This window comes from Parus major, chromosome 7 (assembly GCF_001522545.3).
Source record: "Parus major isolate Abel chromosome 7, Parus_major1.1, whole genome shotgun sequence".
NCBI classification, from domain to species: Eukaryota; Metazoa; Chordata; class Aves; order Passeriformes; family Paridae; genus Parus; species Parus major.
This window is the reverse complement of record NC_031776.1, coordinates 17,162,829-17,182,255: the sequence shown is the minus strand read 5'-3', so window position 1 is coordinate 17,182,255 and position 19,427 is coordinate 17,162,829. Positions and strand designations below refer to the sequence as shown.

General features: G+C 38.1%; 1 protein-coding gene across 4 annotated transcripts in view; it reads left to right on the top strand.

Moving 5' to 3' along the window:
- RAPGEF4 (Rap guanine nucleotide exchange factor 4) overlaps positions 1-19,427 on the top strand; it is a 145,718-nt gene that overhangs the window by 78,851 nt on the left and 47,440 nt on the right. For 3 of the 4 annotated variants that reach the window (XM_015635211.3, XM_015635213.3, XM_033516077.1), the window contains 4 exons: positions 11,294-11,347; positions 11,652-11,758; positions 13,328-13,449; positions 14,858-15,041. In XM_015635211.3, coding sequence (XP_015490697.1) covers positions 11,294-11,347; positions 11,652-11,758; positions 13,328-13,449; positions 14,858-15,041 — 467 coding nt within the window. The remainder of the gene's footprint in view (positions 1-11,293; positions 11,348-11,651; positions 11,759-13,327; positions 13,450-14,857; positions 15,042-19,427) is intronic. The other variant, XM_015635212.3, reaches the window with a different exon arrangement.

Sequence of the window (19,427 nt, the reverse complement as noted above, 5' to 3'; positions counted from 1 at the left end):
ACAAGTTAGCTGGAGATACTCTTTTGTACATTCAGTATTTCTAGGCAAACTGATTTGGATTAAAGTAAATCTGTCTGGAACAGCATTTTCACACCGTGATTTGCTTAATGCAGTGCAACAGTTGTTATCCTTTACACAACCCACTAAGAGTCACTAAAGAGTCAATTAAACCAAATAAAATTTTGAGATTATGTTTAGAAAGGGGATGAGTGGCAGCAGGGACAGAATTTCTGCTGGACAAAACAATTCTTCTAGCAGTAACATGAAAATCAATGTCAACATTGAAGAGAAATGGGAAAAGGGGGATAAATTACAAAATATACACAGTATGTACTCTTCCATTTCACAAGGATGGGGCAGGTTCTATGATATCCCTAAAAGCCAGACATCACAGAATTTACGCAGCTTAGGCTACATACTGAGAGAGGTAAAAAGAGGTCCTCTTTTTCAGAAACTTGTTATGGTGAACCGGGATGTAAAAAGGTGTTGTTAACTGGGAAAAATGTCAGGTAGAGTAATTTCACTTCTCCATACCTATCTTGGGTTGATTGTTGCAGTGTTCTGGTTTTTTATCTCAACTGCAGGCCCAGTCTTTATCTCAAGTTATAATAAAGATTCGTTTAGCAACAAGCATCTAAGAGTATGTTTAGAAATGTCTGCCCCTTACTGGTTAGTCAGGGAAGATGAGCTAAATTCAAAATAAGAAAAAATGTGAACAGGCCTGGTAACAAGTTAGGCAGCAACAAACTCTGTAGAAAGTTATAAAGAGAGAAGAAGCAAATTTGCAAATATGAAATATTTACTATTTTCCAATTAAAATAATATTTGGTTGTAATTGGAATTAAAAGTATTATTCTGTTGCTATTTGAGAATATCTACTGTTCATACAGATGCACATTAAATCAACATTTTTATTTTATTTACTGATTATTCCCAATGCATTATGGAATTAATGTGGAAAACAGCATACCAATCTGTCTTGGTCAGATCAATAATTTGATTCCAAATGCCTTTGCATGTTTTTCATCAATACTGTTACTGACACTCTATCTAAAGAACACTAAATGAACTGATTAACTAATACAGCAGTTATGGTTCCGTTTCATGCCAGTTAAATCTGTGAGACCACAATTGCATTTTACCATAAGATGAAAAGAAAATCACTTATCCCATGCAGCCTCAGAAACTTGGATGAGATAGGGTAGGTAGCATGGTTCAGCACATCAACACCCACCACTGTGACAAGCTTTTTGTAGACATCAAGGGAAATAGAAGATTTAAGGAAGATAAGAAGCTTGTTTTGTGGATATTTGTCAAGAGCAGAATGCATGTCTTTTCCAGTGACACACAAATATGTAAATTAAACCAGTGCTTGAGGTTTTTTTATGTTTATGACAGAAGACTTAAAACCATTGAAGTAGAGAAGTACTTGGCTGAAAAAAGAATGTGCTTTTTGTAAAATATGTTCTGATCAAGTCAACAGTTTGGGATTTCTTTCCTCTGTTTATTTTCATATACTACAGAAACAACCATTTACCTTTTTACGAAATATATTCTATGGAGATGGAAAACATAATATAGATCAATAAAAATATTGTGAGAAGTAGGACACCAGAAAGTGTTGCACTGGATATTGTTAGGTTATTCCTTCTCAGTTTCATTTTTAGCAAAAAAATGATTTCTGAAAAAGATGACAGGAAGAAGAAAGAGGAGCAGATAAAGAAGCTGGACTCTGAGGCTCATGTGCTGCACTCCTTCAATGTTTCTTCATTTTATATGCTTTCACACAATGCACTGTCCTGAACTTGGAGAATCAGGAACATGAAATCACCAGGAGAAGCATAAAACAGGTTTAAATTAACTTCTCTTGCCCACTTGCCAAGCACTTTACCTTGTTGTTGACCTCCCCAGGGAATTCAGAAGGTAACCTTCAATGTCCTCTAGCCCTGTCTCACTTTGATGACTCCTCCTTTCTGTGTTAAAAATCATTGTGAAGTTCCCAGCATGAATTTGTGGACACTGGACTTCGAGGATTCCAGTTGCAGCATTCAGCAGTGTTTTCAGTTGCTTATTCTCATCATTTGTTGAAGTTGTGACTAGACACTGTTGTCCCCATTTTACCATGGAGAGGTTGAAACACTCAGAGGTGCAATGACTAGTGGGGATCACACAATACATAAACTGCTGTCACCCAGGAGGCGGTGGTGCTCTTGCCTCACTTGGGTAGTGTTTTGACTTCACTGAAGTCAAGAATTTTACCACTAATTTTAACAGGCTCACATTTTCCCATGTAATTCACACTCCATCCAGGTTTTGGTTCCCGTATGTTTGACATGAAATCACTTGATCTAAAATTTCACTGCCTTGTCCTCAGAAGGCACTTCTGGCATCTGGATGTAATTGAAACCCAGGAGAGCCATCCAATCCTGTTTTCTAGACAGAGTACCTTCTGGGAGTCTTGAAGGTAGGAGATGCCTGTTAGAAAGGTATCTAGAAATAAGTGTGTTAGCTCCTCCAGAAGCTCGTTAATCTTTACCATCCCTTCAGTTTTTCTTTTGAATAGATGCTGTGTGCCTAGAGCATGCGTGAGAGACAGGCCTTAAAAACCAGTAACTTTGCTGCCTAATATTTATACTTTTAAAGTCTTTGTCATTATAGCTTGTTTCTAAAGAAATAAGTAATTTCAGGTAATACTTTTAAAGCCATGGATACTAAGAAAACAGTAGTTTGCATGAGAGACAAAAAAAAAAAAAGTTTCATTCTTTCATAGGTTAAAGAAATGCAGGAGCATAGAAACCCTGGCTTGAAACTCGTTATGATAACTGTAGTCACACTTCTATCAGAATACTGGGAATGCTCACAGCAGAGTTCGCATTTTCTGACATCTTATTCAGTGCAGGCAGTGTAGTTATAGCAGCTGTTTCATTGTAGTGGGGAAGTAGAAAAATGACAGGAAAATAAGACATCATTAGCCATGTTTTGGGGGGCTTTGTGCATTGGTCATAGTCTGTTTCAGTATTCTTTTTCCCTTTGACATTCACAGTAAAGTGTCATTTTTGGTAATGGCTGAATCATTTTGTGTTAAAAGGAGGGACATTTATAGTTTGTCAAGGAAACATTGTAGAAGTGTTAATAATGTGAATTCAATTTAACTTTCTAAAATAAATTTGCTACACTGAATATTTGAGAATTTAAAGAACACATTTTCCTGTTTATGCTATTAAAAAATGTAGATTACTAAAGAAAAGCAATTTTAGAATGTGTTTTAAAATACAGCATAGTCTTCACATTGTATTACATTTAAAGAAGATAGGTTTTAAACCAGTCATCATTACTCTGAATATTTTGATAGTAGCCCATTTGCTGACAGTATTCAAAGCATTTTACAAAGATAGAAATTATTATTATTCCTCTCTCCAAAAAGGGGAAAATGAAACACACTGTGATTAGGTGATTTGTGTAAGGTCATGCAGTCAAACAAACCAGAATAAAACTGGGCTGTCTTTAACCACTGGCCCTGACAATTTCTACTAGGCTATTTTGCTTGGTTTAGATAGTTTGTAGTTAGATTATGGGTTTTTACCTTACAGGTGCTATAGCTTTAGGAAACTCAGTAGCTTTTTAAAATTTGATTATTTTCTTCCCTAATTTTGCGAACATCCTGTGATTCATGCATATTCATCCATGCATACCTTGTCATTCTCTCCATTTTGCTGTTTACAGATGTTTGATGAGAAACTAGAATAGTTGTCTTCATGTTGTCAAGCATGGGTGACTTGAACATCCTTTGGTAGTAGAATTTGACACTGTCTAGACTGGTCTTTTAAAACAAGAGATCTTGGATAATTTGTCCTTTGTTAGTTGCCAGGTATTTGTTGATTGCTTAGTCTGCTACAGACCTGGTATGAGGTCAGTCATTGTCAGTTTTGGACTTTTCCAGTTAGGAGAAGTGAGCAGGTACTTTGCATTTTGCTGCCAGTGCTGTCTTGTAGCACAACCTGGTTCTTCCAGGTGCTTGCATATGTTTGTGGGGAGAGTGAAGAAGGGAATGAATTGTTTATAGCATGATAGGAGTGATGATTGCATTTCTATTTCCACTTTTTTTGTCTTCTGAAGGGGTGTGGTGAATCTCTATGTATGGGCCATTCATCTAAGGGTTGGGCTTGATGATCCTTGTGGGTCCCTTCCAACTCAGAATGTTCTGTGATTGGCTCTGTGATTAAATGTGACTGTCTGGGTGGGACCCAGAGCTCATTGCTGGTAGCATGTCCCAACCATCAAAAGTCCCCACAGCAGGGAGTGTGTGCCAAGCTTTCTTATGGACTGTGGACCCTCAGGGGTTAGAGGTGATCACATAGATTGTTTTCTGGTGAGAAGCACTGGTCAGTATATCAGCATATTTGTTTAATATTGGGCTACTCCAGAGATCTTGTATAGGTTAATATAGTCACAGAGCACGGAATATTCTGTGTTGGAAGTGACCCACAAAGATAATAAAGTCCCAACAAAGTGAATGGTCCATATGAAGATTGGCCTGCAGCCTTGATGTTATTAGCACCTGCTCTCAGCTAATCTCAGGGGAATTCCTACAATATTGATTACATTTTCCTTCAAATTTTGACAAAAATGTGATCCAAAGGACCTTTATGTGATGAGATCTTTGGTCAGCTGTTTCTCTCATGTTCAGCAATCTGCATTCAATATGTGTATTGCTTTCCCTGTAATATCCTAGAAGAGGTTGTCGCAGTCTGCATAGACACTCTTACACTGCAGCTGGAAATAGGACCAATGGAGTTAACTTCAAGATACTCTATCCAAAACTGCTTTTCAGCTGAAAATGCACTCCAATAGCTGTGACACTGTAGGTTCAGCTTTATCCCTGTTATATAGTTATTCTGTAGTGCTGGAAATAATGGCCTGTATTGGAAAAAGAGTCATGGAATGTACTACACCATCTTTGGAACTCTTATCTCTGCCTTTGGTCTGAAGCAGCACAAATAGATGATATTACATAAAGCTTGAGGAAGAATGATGTGAGTAGAAGTGGGAGATGGTGTGTGGGAGGGCAGTGGGGACTCTAGATAGTTGTCAGCTGTATCCTGACTGGCTATGATTTTGCCAATATTGTGGGAATGCGGTTTTTTTTGTATATTTTATTTCTTCCCACATGAATAAGATAGGGCACTAGAAGTCTTTTGGGAGATGTATACAAAGATAATCAAAAATGTCTGCCAAAAATGTCCGTCATCAGAAGTCATCAGGAGTCATTTGGAACAGAGTAAGAGCTCTGAAATACATTTAGGAGAATCAGATGCTAAGGGCCTGGCTCAAAATTCATTGAATCAATTAGGGATTTCCTAGTGATTTCAGTGGGATTTGGATTAGACCTTAAATCACCAATAGTGGTAAATACTGAGGATGTTAAACAAACAGACCTCTTAGTGATGTGGCTGTTGCTGCTGACACCTTTCAATGTGTGTGGCTTTTGTCCTTTGTTTGTTCTGGATCCCCTTGCCAGCCAGCAGGAAAACAGATGTCACTTGTAATTCTTTTCAGTTCCCCAGTTGAAAATAAAGGGATCTACAGTAGTGCACAGGTTTATCTGATCACCCTGGTAACATGCTGTGGTTAACTCCAATCAATACCAAACTTGTTCCCTGTTCAGAGATGAGCTACACTGAGGTCATGTGAAAAAAAAAAAAAAAAAAAAAAAAAAAAAGTGATTCATTGGCTTTTATTTTATTTCATCTTAGCTTTTTGCAATCCTACATTTGCGTTTGAGAGTAGTAAATTAAGTCCCCTTCATCACTTGATTTTATAGATCCTAATTGCTGTAGATCTAAAGCATTCATTCATATGTAAAGGCTCAGAAACATCCCTTTACAGCTATTTAACAAGGGGAATATAAAAATCTATTTTTGTAAGAGATGTTCTTGGATTTTATTTAGCAGATTCAAATAAGCTGACAAGTACGATCTCACAGTAGGTCACTATTACTGTTGTTCATTTTATTATTTATTTGTCTGCATATTGCTCAGTGATGTAAGAAACACCAAAATACAGATAGGCCTTGCCCTGTAGTTTGAAATCTAAGGCCTATTTCTCCACAGATTAAATGTGTGCATAAAATTATACACATGAATAGTCCTATTTAAATCTGTGGTATTGCTCTCATGCATAAATATTTGAATCTTGAAAGGAATGGAGGCTAAAATTATTACTTTCTCCGCTTCACCCCAATTTAAATAGGGAATTTTGTGATTGGCTTTTTTGTTTGAATGGCTCAAATGTGAATCCATAAATGTACAGATAAGGAGTTTGTCAGTGTTAGTGCTAAAAGCCTTTTTACCACAGTTTCTCATCATAATTTTCTGCTTTCCCCTACCAACACCAGCAGCTTTCCCTTCACCTTCCACACCCATACGACCTCCTGCCCTACAGGGAAGATTACCAGGTGATAGCAAACTGTTGGAGTGTGTGGTGTTGCTGTGTTGTTTTATCTCACACTGAAGGAAAACTAAGATCAGGTACACTTGTCACTCCTGTGGCCAGGAGATGAACAATAGTTTGTAAACTATTGTAATTGGCTTGCTTATCTGAGCTCTTTCTGATAACTTATCCCTTATTCAGAAGTCCTGAAAAATGAGATCATCAAGGACCTCTGTGCCACATGTATGTACTTTGGTCTTATTAATTCTTTAAAGATACCAGGATGTGTTAAGGAGTCAATTAAACACTCTCTTTAATCTCTACTTTTTTTTTAAAGTGCTTTTTAAGCAATCCATAATGATAGACCCAGGATTGTAAAGACACACAAAACAATTCTTGGTCTTTAGCCAAGCTGTGACTGTCCCTTACAGAATGCATTTTTTTTTTCAGGTGGGAAGTTGTTTCTGGAGCCCTGTATCACCTATTAACTAATTGTTGTTACATTTCTTTGCCTTTGAAATATGTCTTGCCTTTCTATAGCAAACTCAGTCTGAGCCCTGTGTTTCCATTAATTGCATTTCAGATAATCACTAGTGCATCCAGAGCTCACTACGGCCTCTTTGAAAGGCTGTGACTTTGGGGACTCTTTGCTGGGCATGTCTTTTGGCTGATGATGGCATTGTCCCTCAGGTGGAATGAGTGTCTCAGGCTCTCTGCCCCAGGTTCTATTACTGATCTCCTCTTTAAGCACCGCCCTGTGGCTGAACTCGTTTTAGACTTGTAAAGGTGTCCTCGAAAATTACTCAGTACCATGGTGTGAGGCTAAAAACTACTTCAGGAAAGCATGGAGTTCATCCCCAAGCCACATGCATGCTATAGCAGTGTCATTCCTGACAGATTCCTGGTGTATCCTCCCAAAGACGGAGGAACCAGACCTCTCTGGCAATCTGCCAGTATTCACTGTCCATACTGAGGAAAGCTTCAGCAATGTGTAAACGGAATCTTTCTAACAGCAATTTAAATTATTTCCTGATCTCTGCATGATGAGTCCACTCATCATGAGGCCACTTCTTTCTCATTTTCAAAGGCCTTTTAAATCTGAAGACTTTTTTTAATCACACCTCTGCTAAGATCTGCCTTTTCCTTAGTTCAATTATTTATGTTGTGCTTTCTGTTTTTTCTTGCTACTTTCCTCTAAATTCTGTTCAACTGGTTTAGATGCTTCTGGAGTAAAGTGGGAAAATGAGACACAGTGCTTTATATTAGGTCTTACCTAGACTGACTAAAGCAGAACACAGTAATATCTAATATATTACTACATTCCAATACAGTATTTGCTGCTTTTACACAATTATGGCATCAGTTGTTCAGCTGTGTTTAATATTTAAATATTTAAAACATTATAAACATTTTTTTCATTTTCTGAAGACACTTGTTCCCTATCCTGTCTTTATTTAGCTGATTCCACCTGCTTCAGAAATGTACTGAAATGTTCAGTCATCACTCTGTTGCATAAAAGCATTATTTTTTTAGACCAATATTACAGCTGTTTCAAATTATAAACATTCTGCAATGTATGTGCAATGCCTCCCATCCTGATGTCTCCTGCAGAATCAATAAAGATGTATCCTGCTTCATCCCATGTTAATATTTAATATTATCAGATGTGATATATTCTTGAATGCTGCCTTGAACAGACTGCTGGTATGAGTGCCAGTTTGACTTTGCTTCACTGGTAGTTGCTTTCAAAATGCACTTTTCCAACTGACTTTGCATCTATTTTGTAAGAATTTAATCTGCCTGTTGCAGAAGAGAAATATCTGATGAGAAAGTGCTAAAGCCTTAGTAAAGGTTTGAAAAATGTACTGATTCTTGTCTAATCTATCAGTGTTGCTACTCAATCATTAAAAGAAATTAGATCAGTGTGGCATGATCTGTTCTTGGTTAATATACATCACATGTGACTCATCTCCCTGTTCTTTCCCAGGTGCTTACAAATTGACATTTTTTTAGGAAGACATTAAGCTGACATCTGTATTTTTTCAGCTTCACCTTTTCCATATTTCTGTCTTCAGTTGCCTTCCTTAGACACCAAGGGTGGCTGCTGATGGTTTTGAGATGGATGCAACCCTCTCTAAGTTTGTTCAAGCTCTTCAAGTTTCCTGCATTAAATTCTAAAAAGCCAATCTGAAAACAGCTAATTTATGTTTTTGGAGTTTTTTTAAGGTTGAGATTTTACTTCTGTCACTCTGCTACTTGGGATATTGACCATCTCGCTGCCACTGATCTTTCTAATAAACATTGATTAAAAATAAATCAGAAGTTTCTGGCCTTGTTGAACTGTCTGTAAATAGACTTTCTTCTGTTAAACAGAAGATCGACACTGTTTTCTTTGTTTTACTTTGTACTACTAATGTAGTTGTGGAATATTTTCTTACCTCTTGACATTTCTTGGCAGGTCTGTCTCATTTTATACCTTTGCTTTTCTAATTCTGCCTTTTGTTATTCAATTTATACTTTCTTTCTCTAGACTCCCTACTGTATTCTCCTTTCTGTGTATTTCCATCTTGTGTGTCAGTGAAGAGCTCTTTCTTTAGCTGAGTCTTGACTTTACCTTCTAGTTCTGGTATTTATTGTATGTATGATTAATACTGCTTCTTTAAGTAACTGCTAGCTACTGTTAACTCTTTCTACCTCAAACTTGTTTCCCCATGACCCACTCCAGGAATATAGCTATCAGCATTATGTTTTTATGGAAACTTCTCTTCCTAGTCCATTGTGTCTGCTTTGATGCTCTTTCTTCCTTCTGTAAAGTTCTGACACTGGATCATTTCATGATCACCTTCAACCAAGTTATGTTCTATCTTTGCAGCTGATCCTTCTGTATTGGTCAGGATGTAGGTGAACAAGCCTTTCTTCTGCTTTCTGCAGAATCTTGTGCTGTCTTACCTTTAACCTTGTTTTTTTTCTGTACTTTTGGGATGAATCTGATTTCTTCCAAATGCTGTCTTATATTCTGTTTTGATTAGGTTGGGAGATTAATTGAAAAATCTTCATCCATGTTTGATTTGTCACCTGTTAGTTTACACATTTTTGTTAAGACTTAATTCAAACTCCAAAGAACAAAAATGTGAATTTGTTTTCACTAGTCTATTGTTCTAAAAATCTATTTTTTTTTTCTTACACATTTTATCTCTCCTCTAAGTATATTCCTAACTAGAATTAAAATCTGGAAGCTAGATTGAGTATATTGTACCTGTTTGAGTTTGAGATTATTTTCATTAGAGGCATCTTTGAAAAGATCTTTGTCATTCTTTGTATATGTTAACTGTAAATATAAACTATCTAGAGCAGATTCCACATAGTTCCAGAATAGTTCCAGAAACCAAGAAATATTGAAGCATGTGCTACTTCTCTTCTGGCTGGACAGAAATATTTGGAACTTCAATGAGTTTATGAAAAATTATTGACTTATTTAATGAGAAAAATCAGGAATCCTATTTTTATTGTATCGATATGCCTTTTCAGAGACTCCTTGTAAGGTATAAATTGAAACAAAAAACTTTGTATTGGTTTCCATATACAGGCCTATACATTAAGGTTATTGATATCAGTCATATGCTTCCCTCATTTTCCCCAGCCAGCTGACCCATTGTTTCTTGGTGAACTCTTAGCACTATTTGATAACTACAAGGACTTTGTTGTGTCATTAAAATCCCGTGGGAGCTAATGGGCAGATGCCCAGTTTAAGGAAACAGGGAAGTGCATGGTGCATGTTTCACCATACATCTGCCCTGGCTGTCTTGGCTTTGCTGTAGGGGTGTGAGGGGACCGTGGCTGCCGTGGCCAAGGTGCAGAGTCTTGCCCTTGTGGGAGAGCTCTGCTCAGCCTGGTCTGCTGGGGGTCAGCCCTGAGCACCAGCCAAGGTCAGCCCTTGTGTCCTGTCTCCTGACATTGCAAATGAATTTGGTCCATGCTGTTAACTACCAGGCCAAACAAAGCCCAAGGTTGTCACATCATTCTGAGGTGGCTGCTGAAGTTTGATTTTATTCTCCTTTGTCTCCATCTCTACTGTGCTTTAACCTTTCCTTTTCCCTCTGTGTTGTGCCATGTGCTCCCTTTTACACCTGTTTGTTATGTGCCTGTTTTCCCATTTCTCTCATCCCCGTCTCCCCTGTAGAGCCCCGATGGTCTTTCCTTTCACTCTTCCCTTTGTAGAACCAAGCCACTTGCTTTCTTCTTTTCTTTTTCCTTCACCAGCCCCTTTGTGAAGGTCCTTGCCTGGGTCCCTGTGAGTGGCCTGCGTGCCTCTGCATTTCAGAGAGCAGCTACAAAAGGGTTGCCAGCTCAGCCTGGTGATAATTTAGAAAGCACAGATAGTAGAAGAAGAACTCTATCTCCATTCCTGTTTCTTGTGCTATGCTGTAAGGAAGACAAGAGCTAAATAGAAGAAGGTGCTTAACGGGGAGAGAATTTCCATGGTGGGGGCTGAGTGGTGAAGCAGACGCGTGTGGGGGAATGCTGCTGTGCAGGAGGAAGAGCTAACTGTGCCTGTGTATGCTCACATCTGGTCTGACGTTTGGCCATTGCCCATTTCATTAGTACTTCACAGAGTTTAGCACAGATTTGTTACTCATCTTCACATGTCATGTCACTGTTTTAATTTGCTAACCCTCAACAACCAAGTTTGCCTTTAGGATGTCTTCAGAAGCTTTTTATATATTCATACCTCCTGGGCAGAGCTTGGACTTCCACATTATTTTTTGTTATTAGAGCTTTTTTGTTCATTTTTTACTTTAGTCTTTATTTTATTATTCTGGTCAACCTTAAAAAAAAAAATCTTTAATTTCATTTTATTTTTCAGACACCTCTTATTGAACCTTACATCCCACATCATCCTACTAAAACCATTACACAGGTAATAGAACATAGGTGTAATGTAGAGCCTGGCCATTAGACAAATGAAAGTAACTATTTCCAGCAATGTTGTATGAATCAGCTGAAGTAATGCTTTCTGTTAAATGTGAAAAGTGAATGTGAAAATGTGAAACTTAAAATCCCAAATATATACTACATTGCTCTGCGAAAGCAAGCCTCTGTGTGAGAGGACTTTTAATTAGGAAAGAAGAGAATTTGTTTTGTTTTGCAGAAAGCAGTACAGAGATTCCAGAAAGTTTAATATCTATGTGTCTTGGTCTTTCTTTTTCTCTGTGATCACCAAGGTTCCTTCAGAAAAGATCCTTAGAGCTGGAAAGATTTTGCGGAATACAATTCTGTCCCGAGCTCCTCACATGATAAGAGATCGTAAATACCATCTGAAGACTTACAGGTGTGTGAGCTGATTGTATAGAGGTCTCTGAATTTTTATGCCTGCCATTCTCTGATTTGTCATTTATGCCTTACCATACTTGCAGGTCTCAAAAGGTCGGAAATTATTCTGTGATGCTATTTGAGTTGGATGTTATGCAGTCTTTAATGGGCCTGGTAAATCTTTTCTGAAGTAATTTGACTGGAAATTGAGTCCGTGATTGTGAACAGAGCATTCACATACAAAAACTCTTCCAAAGTTAATAGCATAGTTAGCTGGAATATTCTGTGTAGTACCAAGTTAAAATGTAGATTCAGTTCTCTTTGTATATCAGTGAGAGAAAATAGAAAAGTTCATTAATATATTATGTTGCTGTACTGACTGCTACAGCAGTCTTGCTCACTGTGGCGTTCTGAAAATTCACCTGGTGAGAAACATTCCTGATGCAGATTTGCTGCTCTATTTAATTTTTTTTTCAGTGAATTGCTGGGCTCTCTTGTCTTCCTGCTGGTGGCAGCACAGTCTTGGTTAAGTGGGATAACAATGGCACTTGTAGAATAGAAATCTGCCTGCAAGGTGTCAGGATCAGTTTGTTTTAGTGTCTAATGTTTAAATCAAATGCCTAGTACATTATTCAGAGTGTTTTAAAGTAAAAATTATTTTTAAGTCTCTGAGTGTGTTTTTTTCTGAATAGTAAATGAATATGTTTCTGATCTTCATTTGAAATAAATGCATTGATTTTCCATATTTCAGCCCAAAATGTATTTAATATACAAAGGTATTTGGCACTTGTGAGTTGATTTGAGAATATGTCACAATATTACATTGCTGATTGTTCCGAAAGAACAAAGGAGCATCTATGGTAAATGAAGAATAGTGCTGGTCCAAACAGCTGCATCATTTTCTCTTACACATAACTGAGAAAAATTCTTACTGTTCTGCTGAGCTAGGGAGTGTTATGATAATGAATTTTACTAAGTGGCCATGTGGCTTTTTGCTTTTTTAACCCTCTTTGGGTGTCCTCCAGAATTTGAGACCTGCTGTTATCTGTCTCTGGATCAGTCAGGAGGTGCAATGTGACCAAGACGTCTCATGAGAGAGCCTAAGGAACACTGTACCAAGACCAGTGTCTCCAAACACAGTGTGACAGAAGCTTGGTTACAAATCCAGGAACACCCTCATAGCACTTACTCTTCCTGTGGAGGCTGCATTGGCATAACTCTCACAGTATTAAATTACTGTTTTCGTGCAAGATTCTGAAAAGCATGAGGCTTTTGGTATCCCATGGTATACAGAGGCTTCTTTTGAAAACTGGTTTGGAGGTTGTTGCACTGCTGCTATAGTTTTTGTACCATGTGCAACAGGCTAAATTTGGTCCTCTGAACTCTGCATTTCCCAAGACACTTGTTTTACTAAGAGGATCCTCACTAGTGTTTCAAACATGTGCATGTAGATGGTGACATGGGGTTTTCTGCAGGCAGATTTGACTGAGTCTATACAGAGTTTAAGACGTCACTATTACTGGCAGTCACTGTGTGCAGTCTGTCTCTTGGCTAGCTTCCTTTTCATTCCTTCCTATCTGTCCTTCAGGCAATGCTGTGTGGGGACAGAACTAGTTGACTGGATGATGCAACAAAGTCCTTGTGTCCATTTACGAACCCAGGCTGTTGGCATGTGGCAAGTGCTGCTGGAAGAAGGTGTTCTTAACCATGGTAAGATAAAGAAAATCAATATCTTTACTAAAATATGGGCAGTGTGTGACATCAATGCTTCTGTTGTTCTTGTTCATGAAAAGGAAAGGGATCATGAGCCCAAAAGAAATGCCACAGGGCAGCCTGTTCATTCTGGCTGCATCTTGCTACCAGTATACTTTTTGAACTTATGAGCACATTGCATCATAAATGAACAATTTATAATCATAGCTCTAATTATACTTAGGAGTACACTTATATTGTTAGAACTGGGTACCACTCAGGCCAAAACCGAGGGATGTATTACCATACGTAAAACTAACCTTCATCAAAGATTTGCAGTATTTAGAAGTGAATGTGAGTATTTGTGTCTGCTGAGAGCCATCATTTTGAAATGATTTCCATTGGTTTTGGAGGGGTTCCCAAATTCAGCACACCAGATATTCTAGTGTAGAAGTCTGTGATTTTATGTTAGCTTTTTGATTGCATTTTACATTGATTTCCAGTTTCCATTTGGCAGGATTTAGTTGGTAGCAGGATATTACAGCCCTCAAAAGGGTAGGTTTCTAAAGTAATATTCATATTTGAAGCTTTGCACATACATTTTTATTAAATGTAGAAGAGCAGCTCTATTACAGTAAACTTGCATTTATCATCTGTTGTGCTTCCCATATCCCAGGGAGAAATTTCCATACTGGGAAGGCAACTTGTTTCCACTGCTCCCTTACCCTAATGGCTCTAACTTGAATTCCTGCCATATAATCCCTTGAACTCTCAGGGGCAAGCTATTGCAAGCTGCATCACAGTATCCAACTCAACACATCACTCTGACTTGCTTGGAAGATCAGGGGTTTGTCCTTTGCAATATCATAACGTTACTTTAGAGGTCTTCTCTTGGCAGTTCTTCCATTAATTTATTCCACCAGGACACAGGTCAATGAACTTGCCCCTGGGATTATGCCTTTATGATACACATTTCTGCTACGTCACAAGGTTGCTTTTGCTACCTTTTTTTCAGCCTGTCTAAACCTGTAGAGCAAAGTTTTTGTGCTAGAGAATAGCTCTTAGAAATTCATAGTGTAATCTTTTCCCCAGTACTTTGTTTGATTAAATGAAATAGTTTGAAACAACAAGAAAACAGAACTAATAAGAAAAAAACCCACATGGGCACACACACGTGTGCATACACACCCACAACACAGATGGAAGCCTTTTGGAAAGTATTTGTAGTACACAATTTAAAAGTATACCCTTCAAGCTACATAACTTGGACATACATGAGAAATAGTTTCATGCTCTTACAGTTTTTCTATAGCTCTCTTTCCCTTCCTAAATCATCTATCTGTAACAAACACGATACTACACAGATTTCTACAAGGTTTGCTTTGTTGAGGAGCGTTCAGTATTTGATGTGTTACGTTGTTTTCAGTGGACCAGGAACACCATTTTCAAGACAAATACTTATTCTATCGATTTTTGGATGATGAGCGTGAAGATGCCCCTTTGCCAACTGAGGAAGAGAAAAAGGAGTGTGATGAGGAGCTACAGGATACTATGCTGCTGCTCTCTCAGATTGGGCCAGATGCTCATATGAGGATGATTCTCAGGAAACCGTAAGCAAAATATTGAGTTCATATTATGGGTCTTCCTTGTGATATGGAAACAAGAGAAACCTACATTTATTATCAGCCTTTTTTTCAGCCAGGTCAGTGACTTCAAAGCAACCAGTATAAGCTCTGTTTGACCCTCCACTGAAGGCAAGCATTAAGCATTCAGATGGGGTTTAGTGCCATGGCAGACGTATTTTACTGCTAATTAAATGCACTGAGAATGAGGAATAACTTAAACTCACCTTCACTGAGGATTTACATGTAAGGGGCCATTCAAGACAGGCAAGTACACAGGGCTGGATCCTGCTACCTTGAGGCCACTGGCAAAGGTTGTCTTTGCTATGGGACTGGTGTGGGCCCTGTCTAGTGTGAGAACATTTTTCATAGTAAAAGATTTTTGAATCACCTAATCCAAGTGCTTGTTCCTGTTCTGTTTCCATCTGTTTTCTTTCCCAGCTCCATTCTTGTTTAGATTGTAAACTCATTTTGACAGCACTTTTCCAAAAACTTGCCAAAAGCATTGAATTTCAAAAAGTGCCATCAAACACTTGTGCATATAAGAACAGGAAATGTTGCCATGCAGCAGTAGTTTTGAAGTATACATTATATTTCTTCTCCTTGCTAGAGATCTAGTCAACACAACCAAAACAGCGCTTGCTTCCTGTCACACAAGATACCTGGAGAAGCCAGAGTGAGATCATGGTCTTTCCATATACCCTTAGGAAGTCATGGAATTGAGGTCTTGTTTTCCTCACAGACATGTCCTATGCCTTTCCCACTGAGGAGCAAAAGTGAGCTTTTGCACCTCTGAACAGACACCATTCATTCTCAGAGACTGAGCTCTGTGTGCTGGGACCCTGCTTCTCTGCACTCTCTCCTTTGCCCCAGGCCAGCTGAGCAGGTCATCTCTTTGAGAATTTCTCTTTAGGTTATTTTGGTTTTTGGCTGCCTACTACATTTGCTTTCTGTCATGACTTCCAGAACAGCTAGTGTAAGTTTACACTAGCAGAATAAATATTGATTACCATCTGTGAGAGCTGAAAGGCTGGAAGGATGCTGTGGAAAGTACTGCTTTTCTCTCTCTGTCATCACTTGCACAGCATCACCTGAAAGAATACTAATAGTTTTTTCATGGAATATAGTGAGGAGAAAGGTTTTCTCAAGACTGATACTCATCAGACATCTTTCCCTATCCCTGAAAGTACTTATTTTTGCAGCCCTTTGCCCACTGAAGTAAGCTTGTACTGCCAGGGACCATATTAACTACTGTTCTGGTATTCAGTTTACCTACATAATGCTTTTGTTAGTTGAAAATCCTCCCTGGACTGAGCTGCAGTAAAGCTGTTAAAATCTCCATGAATCCTCAGAGTCCTGCTAGTTTTGACTAGACACTGTTACAGCTGCCAAAAGTTCAAAGGAGTTGTCAAGGCTTCAGAGATGCTGACTCTGGCTGACCTGAGCAGGACCCACAATTTTCAAACCAGCACAGCTGCATTTTGTAACAGTAACCGTTTCCAGAGAGGTTGCAGAACTCAGATAATTACTCTGAAAGAAATAAGACAATATTCTTTGATGAGAAGATTACTTTGAGAATTTGATTGTATAATGAAGCTGTTGCTTTGAAAGGTACTTTCTATTGTTCGAAATCTGAAAATCTCTAACAAAAAGTGTCACTTGTTTTGACAGCCAACTTAAAAAATTCTCTGTTTATTACATTAACTGCAGCATTTTAACTGTCAAACTGTGAAAGAATGTTCTACAGTTTAAAAAACAGAATAGAGCTCAGGGAAATTTTTGGCAGGCTCTTGTTGCTATTGTGTTTTTTTTTTCCCTTTGGAAACACATATACTGAATGTGAAAATAGCTTTTTGTGAAGTAGCAAACACAGCTCTCTGCTCCTTATAATGGCTGGAGCACAGGTGCAGACCTTGCTCAAGTCCCTGTAAAAATTAATGCAGAATTAATACAGCTCCTCCTTAAGTGATTCCCTCTTTCTGTATGAAAATATGTCCTGATGGTAAACTCTAATTTAATACGATGCTACAATACAAAACTAAACACAATAATAACAGGAGTCTTTAAAGGAAGAGTTATATTCATCAGACAACAGTATTTAGCTCAGATGATGTTATGGATTTCATTCTTTTTTAATGCCCTAGCCTAAAGTAAGTTAGCAGTGTGACTGAAATAATAAATCTGTATTACATGTTCTTGGTGGTTTCACCTAGTGCATTTTTTTCTTAATAGAGAGCATTTGACACTTAATCACGATGTTATGGGGTCTCTGATCTTTTCCCTTGTTCTTATTATCTGAGAATTTTCTGGTTAGCTGTGTAATAAAAATAATCAATGATAGTGTTTGGACATATATGGCTTATCAATGGCAAAGTACTATGTTATTGTCAACATCCTAGTCACAGAGAAGCTCAGTGTCTGTGACCTTGGTAAATTCTCCAAGCACTGAACAGTTTTTATTGATCACTTAATATCACCTGAGTTCTGTCCATTAATGTGTACCCTCGTTCCCTACCTATTCCATTTATTATCCGCTCTATAACCAGCTATTGCTGTTAGAATGTGTCCCCTGCAGAAACTAGGTCTTTACACAGCAGGATCCTACAAATCAACATCACTGGGTCACCACACAGGTTTTAAAGACACAGTGATGCCTAATATCTCTCCACGTGACATCTGCAGGAGCAGAAGTAAAGACTAGGTACAGATACCTGCTACAGATTGTCAGTCCTTCCAATGAGCTAACATAGGAAGCAAATGGACATGCTGAAAGAAGAGTGTGTCCTTTTGTCTTGATAGAGATCTGATCTAGACATCATCCTTTTATGTTTTGATTTAGTGTAGAAATTTCTTAATCTGTTACGCTAGGTTTTCCAAGATATGCTGGTTTTGCAAGCATGTAATAAAATTAAAGTTGCTACTTCCCTATTATTTGTTAAAGTCCCTTACCTTTTGTTTGCTAGCTAGTACTGGCTTAATTTTATGCTGTACTTAATTAAGGTGCTCTGCATAAATCATTAGGAACGCCAGCCTTGTAATTTCAAGCCAGATTCAGAAATGGTATTTTGAGTCACTAGAGGGCATAGCAGTACCAAACCAATTTCTGGTTTTCTCTTAATACTTTATTTGATTCTGTATGAGAAGAGTAATTTAATCCAAAATTATTTTTAGTCTAAATTTGCCTTTAATCTGGGTAATAATAAATGCATGTCATTGGTAAGTGAAGAACAGAAGAAAAGTAAAGCTTGCTTAGCAGAGATGTCAGTTGTCTTTATGTTTTCTGTGACTTCTTCAGTACTTCTTGCATCCAAAAGAAGTCTCCATCCAGCTGCTTTTATAAAAAGAAGTAATGTAACTCCAGAGTGACACAGCTGGGTACTCCCTGTGCCTCACGCTTGATGTAGACTGTTGAATCATGAGGTGACTAGGCAGAAAACATGTAGAGCACAGTATTACTTCATATGGCTTTCCTGATCCTCTAGGTGCTAGTCTCTTGCAATACTGACATTTTAGGAAGAAAACTTCTGTCCGAAAGGTTCATTGTAGTTTTTCTTTTAGGACTGTCCAAAGATTCTACTGTGCTGTTATTTCTTTTGACACCACATGTGGCAGAGAGCAGGGTTTAGAACCATGCATATAATAGTGGAGCATGTAAACCTTCTCATTTGGATGGCCAGACTGGACTTCCTGTATCCCATTTCCTCACATCTTAAATTTATCCTCTCCCATATGTCTTTGTTGTTATTTTCTTTTGTTCATCACCCATTGAATTAATTACTTGTAATCTGCTTTTCACAAATCTAATCTGTATTGTCTGGAAGGGCATAGTCCTATAAAAGTAGCTTGAAATAATGCTTTAAAGGAATTTTTTTCCCCATGTGTGTTGGTATGTCAGTCCAGTGTGCTGTCGGAAATTATATTACAGGAAAATCTGTTCTTTTAGCAAATAATGTTGTATTAGATACTGTAACTGAAGAGAATCTTGTGAGTGGAAAAAAGATTGGGAGTTTCTCACAAGTTCCCACAACTCCTCCTGTGTGCTGTTTATTAGATCCTCCAAAGCATCTCTGACACACTGCAGTCCCCACAGTATTTGTGTCCTTCTTTAGCAATCAGAAAATTTTGTGTAGCTTATAGAAATGGAATTATTTCAGCCACAGTGCCAGCCTCCTTACTACTCCTTGTGCTAGGGAAGAATTATTCCTTCATCAGTGCATGCTTTTCAGTAACAGCTGTTTGTATTTTTCGGTGAGAGAAGCTGAAACTACTGAGTGGTTCTTACTTACCTTTGTGGCTAAACAGCAGCACTCAGCATTAACTGTAGTTCAGTTAACTGTCCTCCAAGATGCTCTGCTGCATCTCCAATTTGTTCAG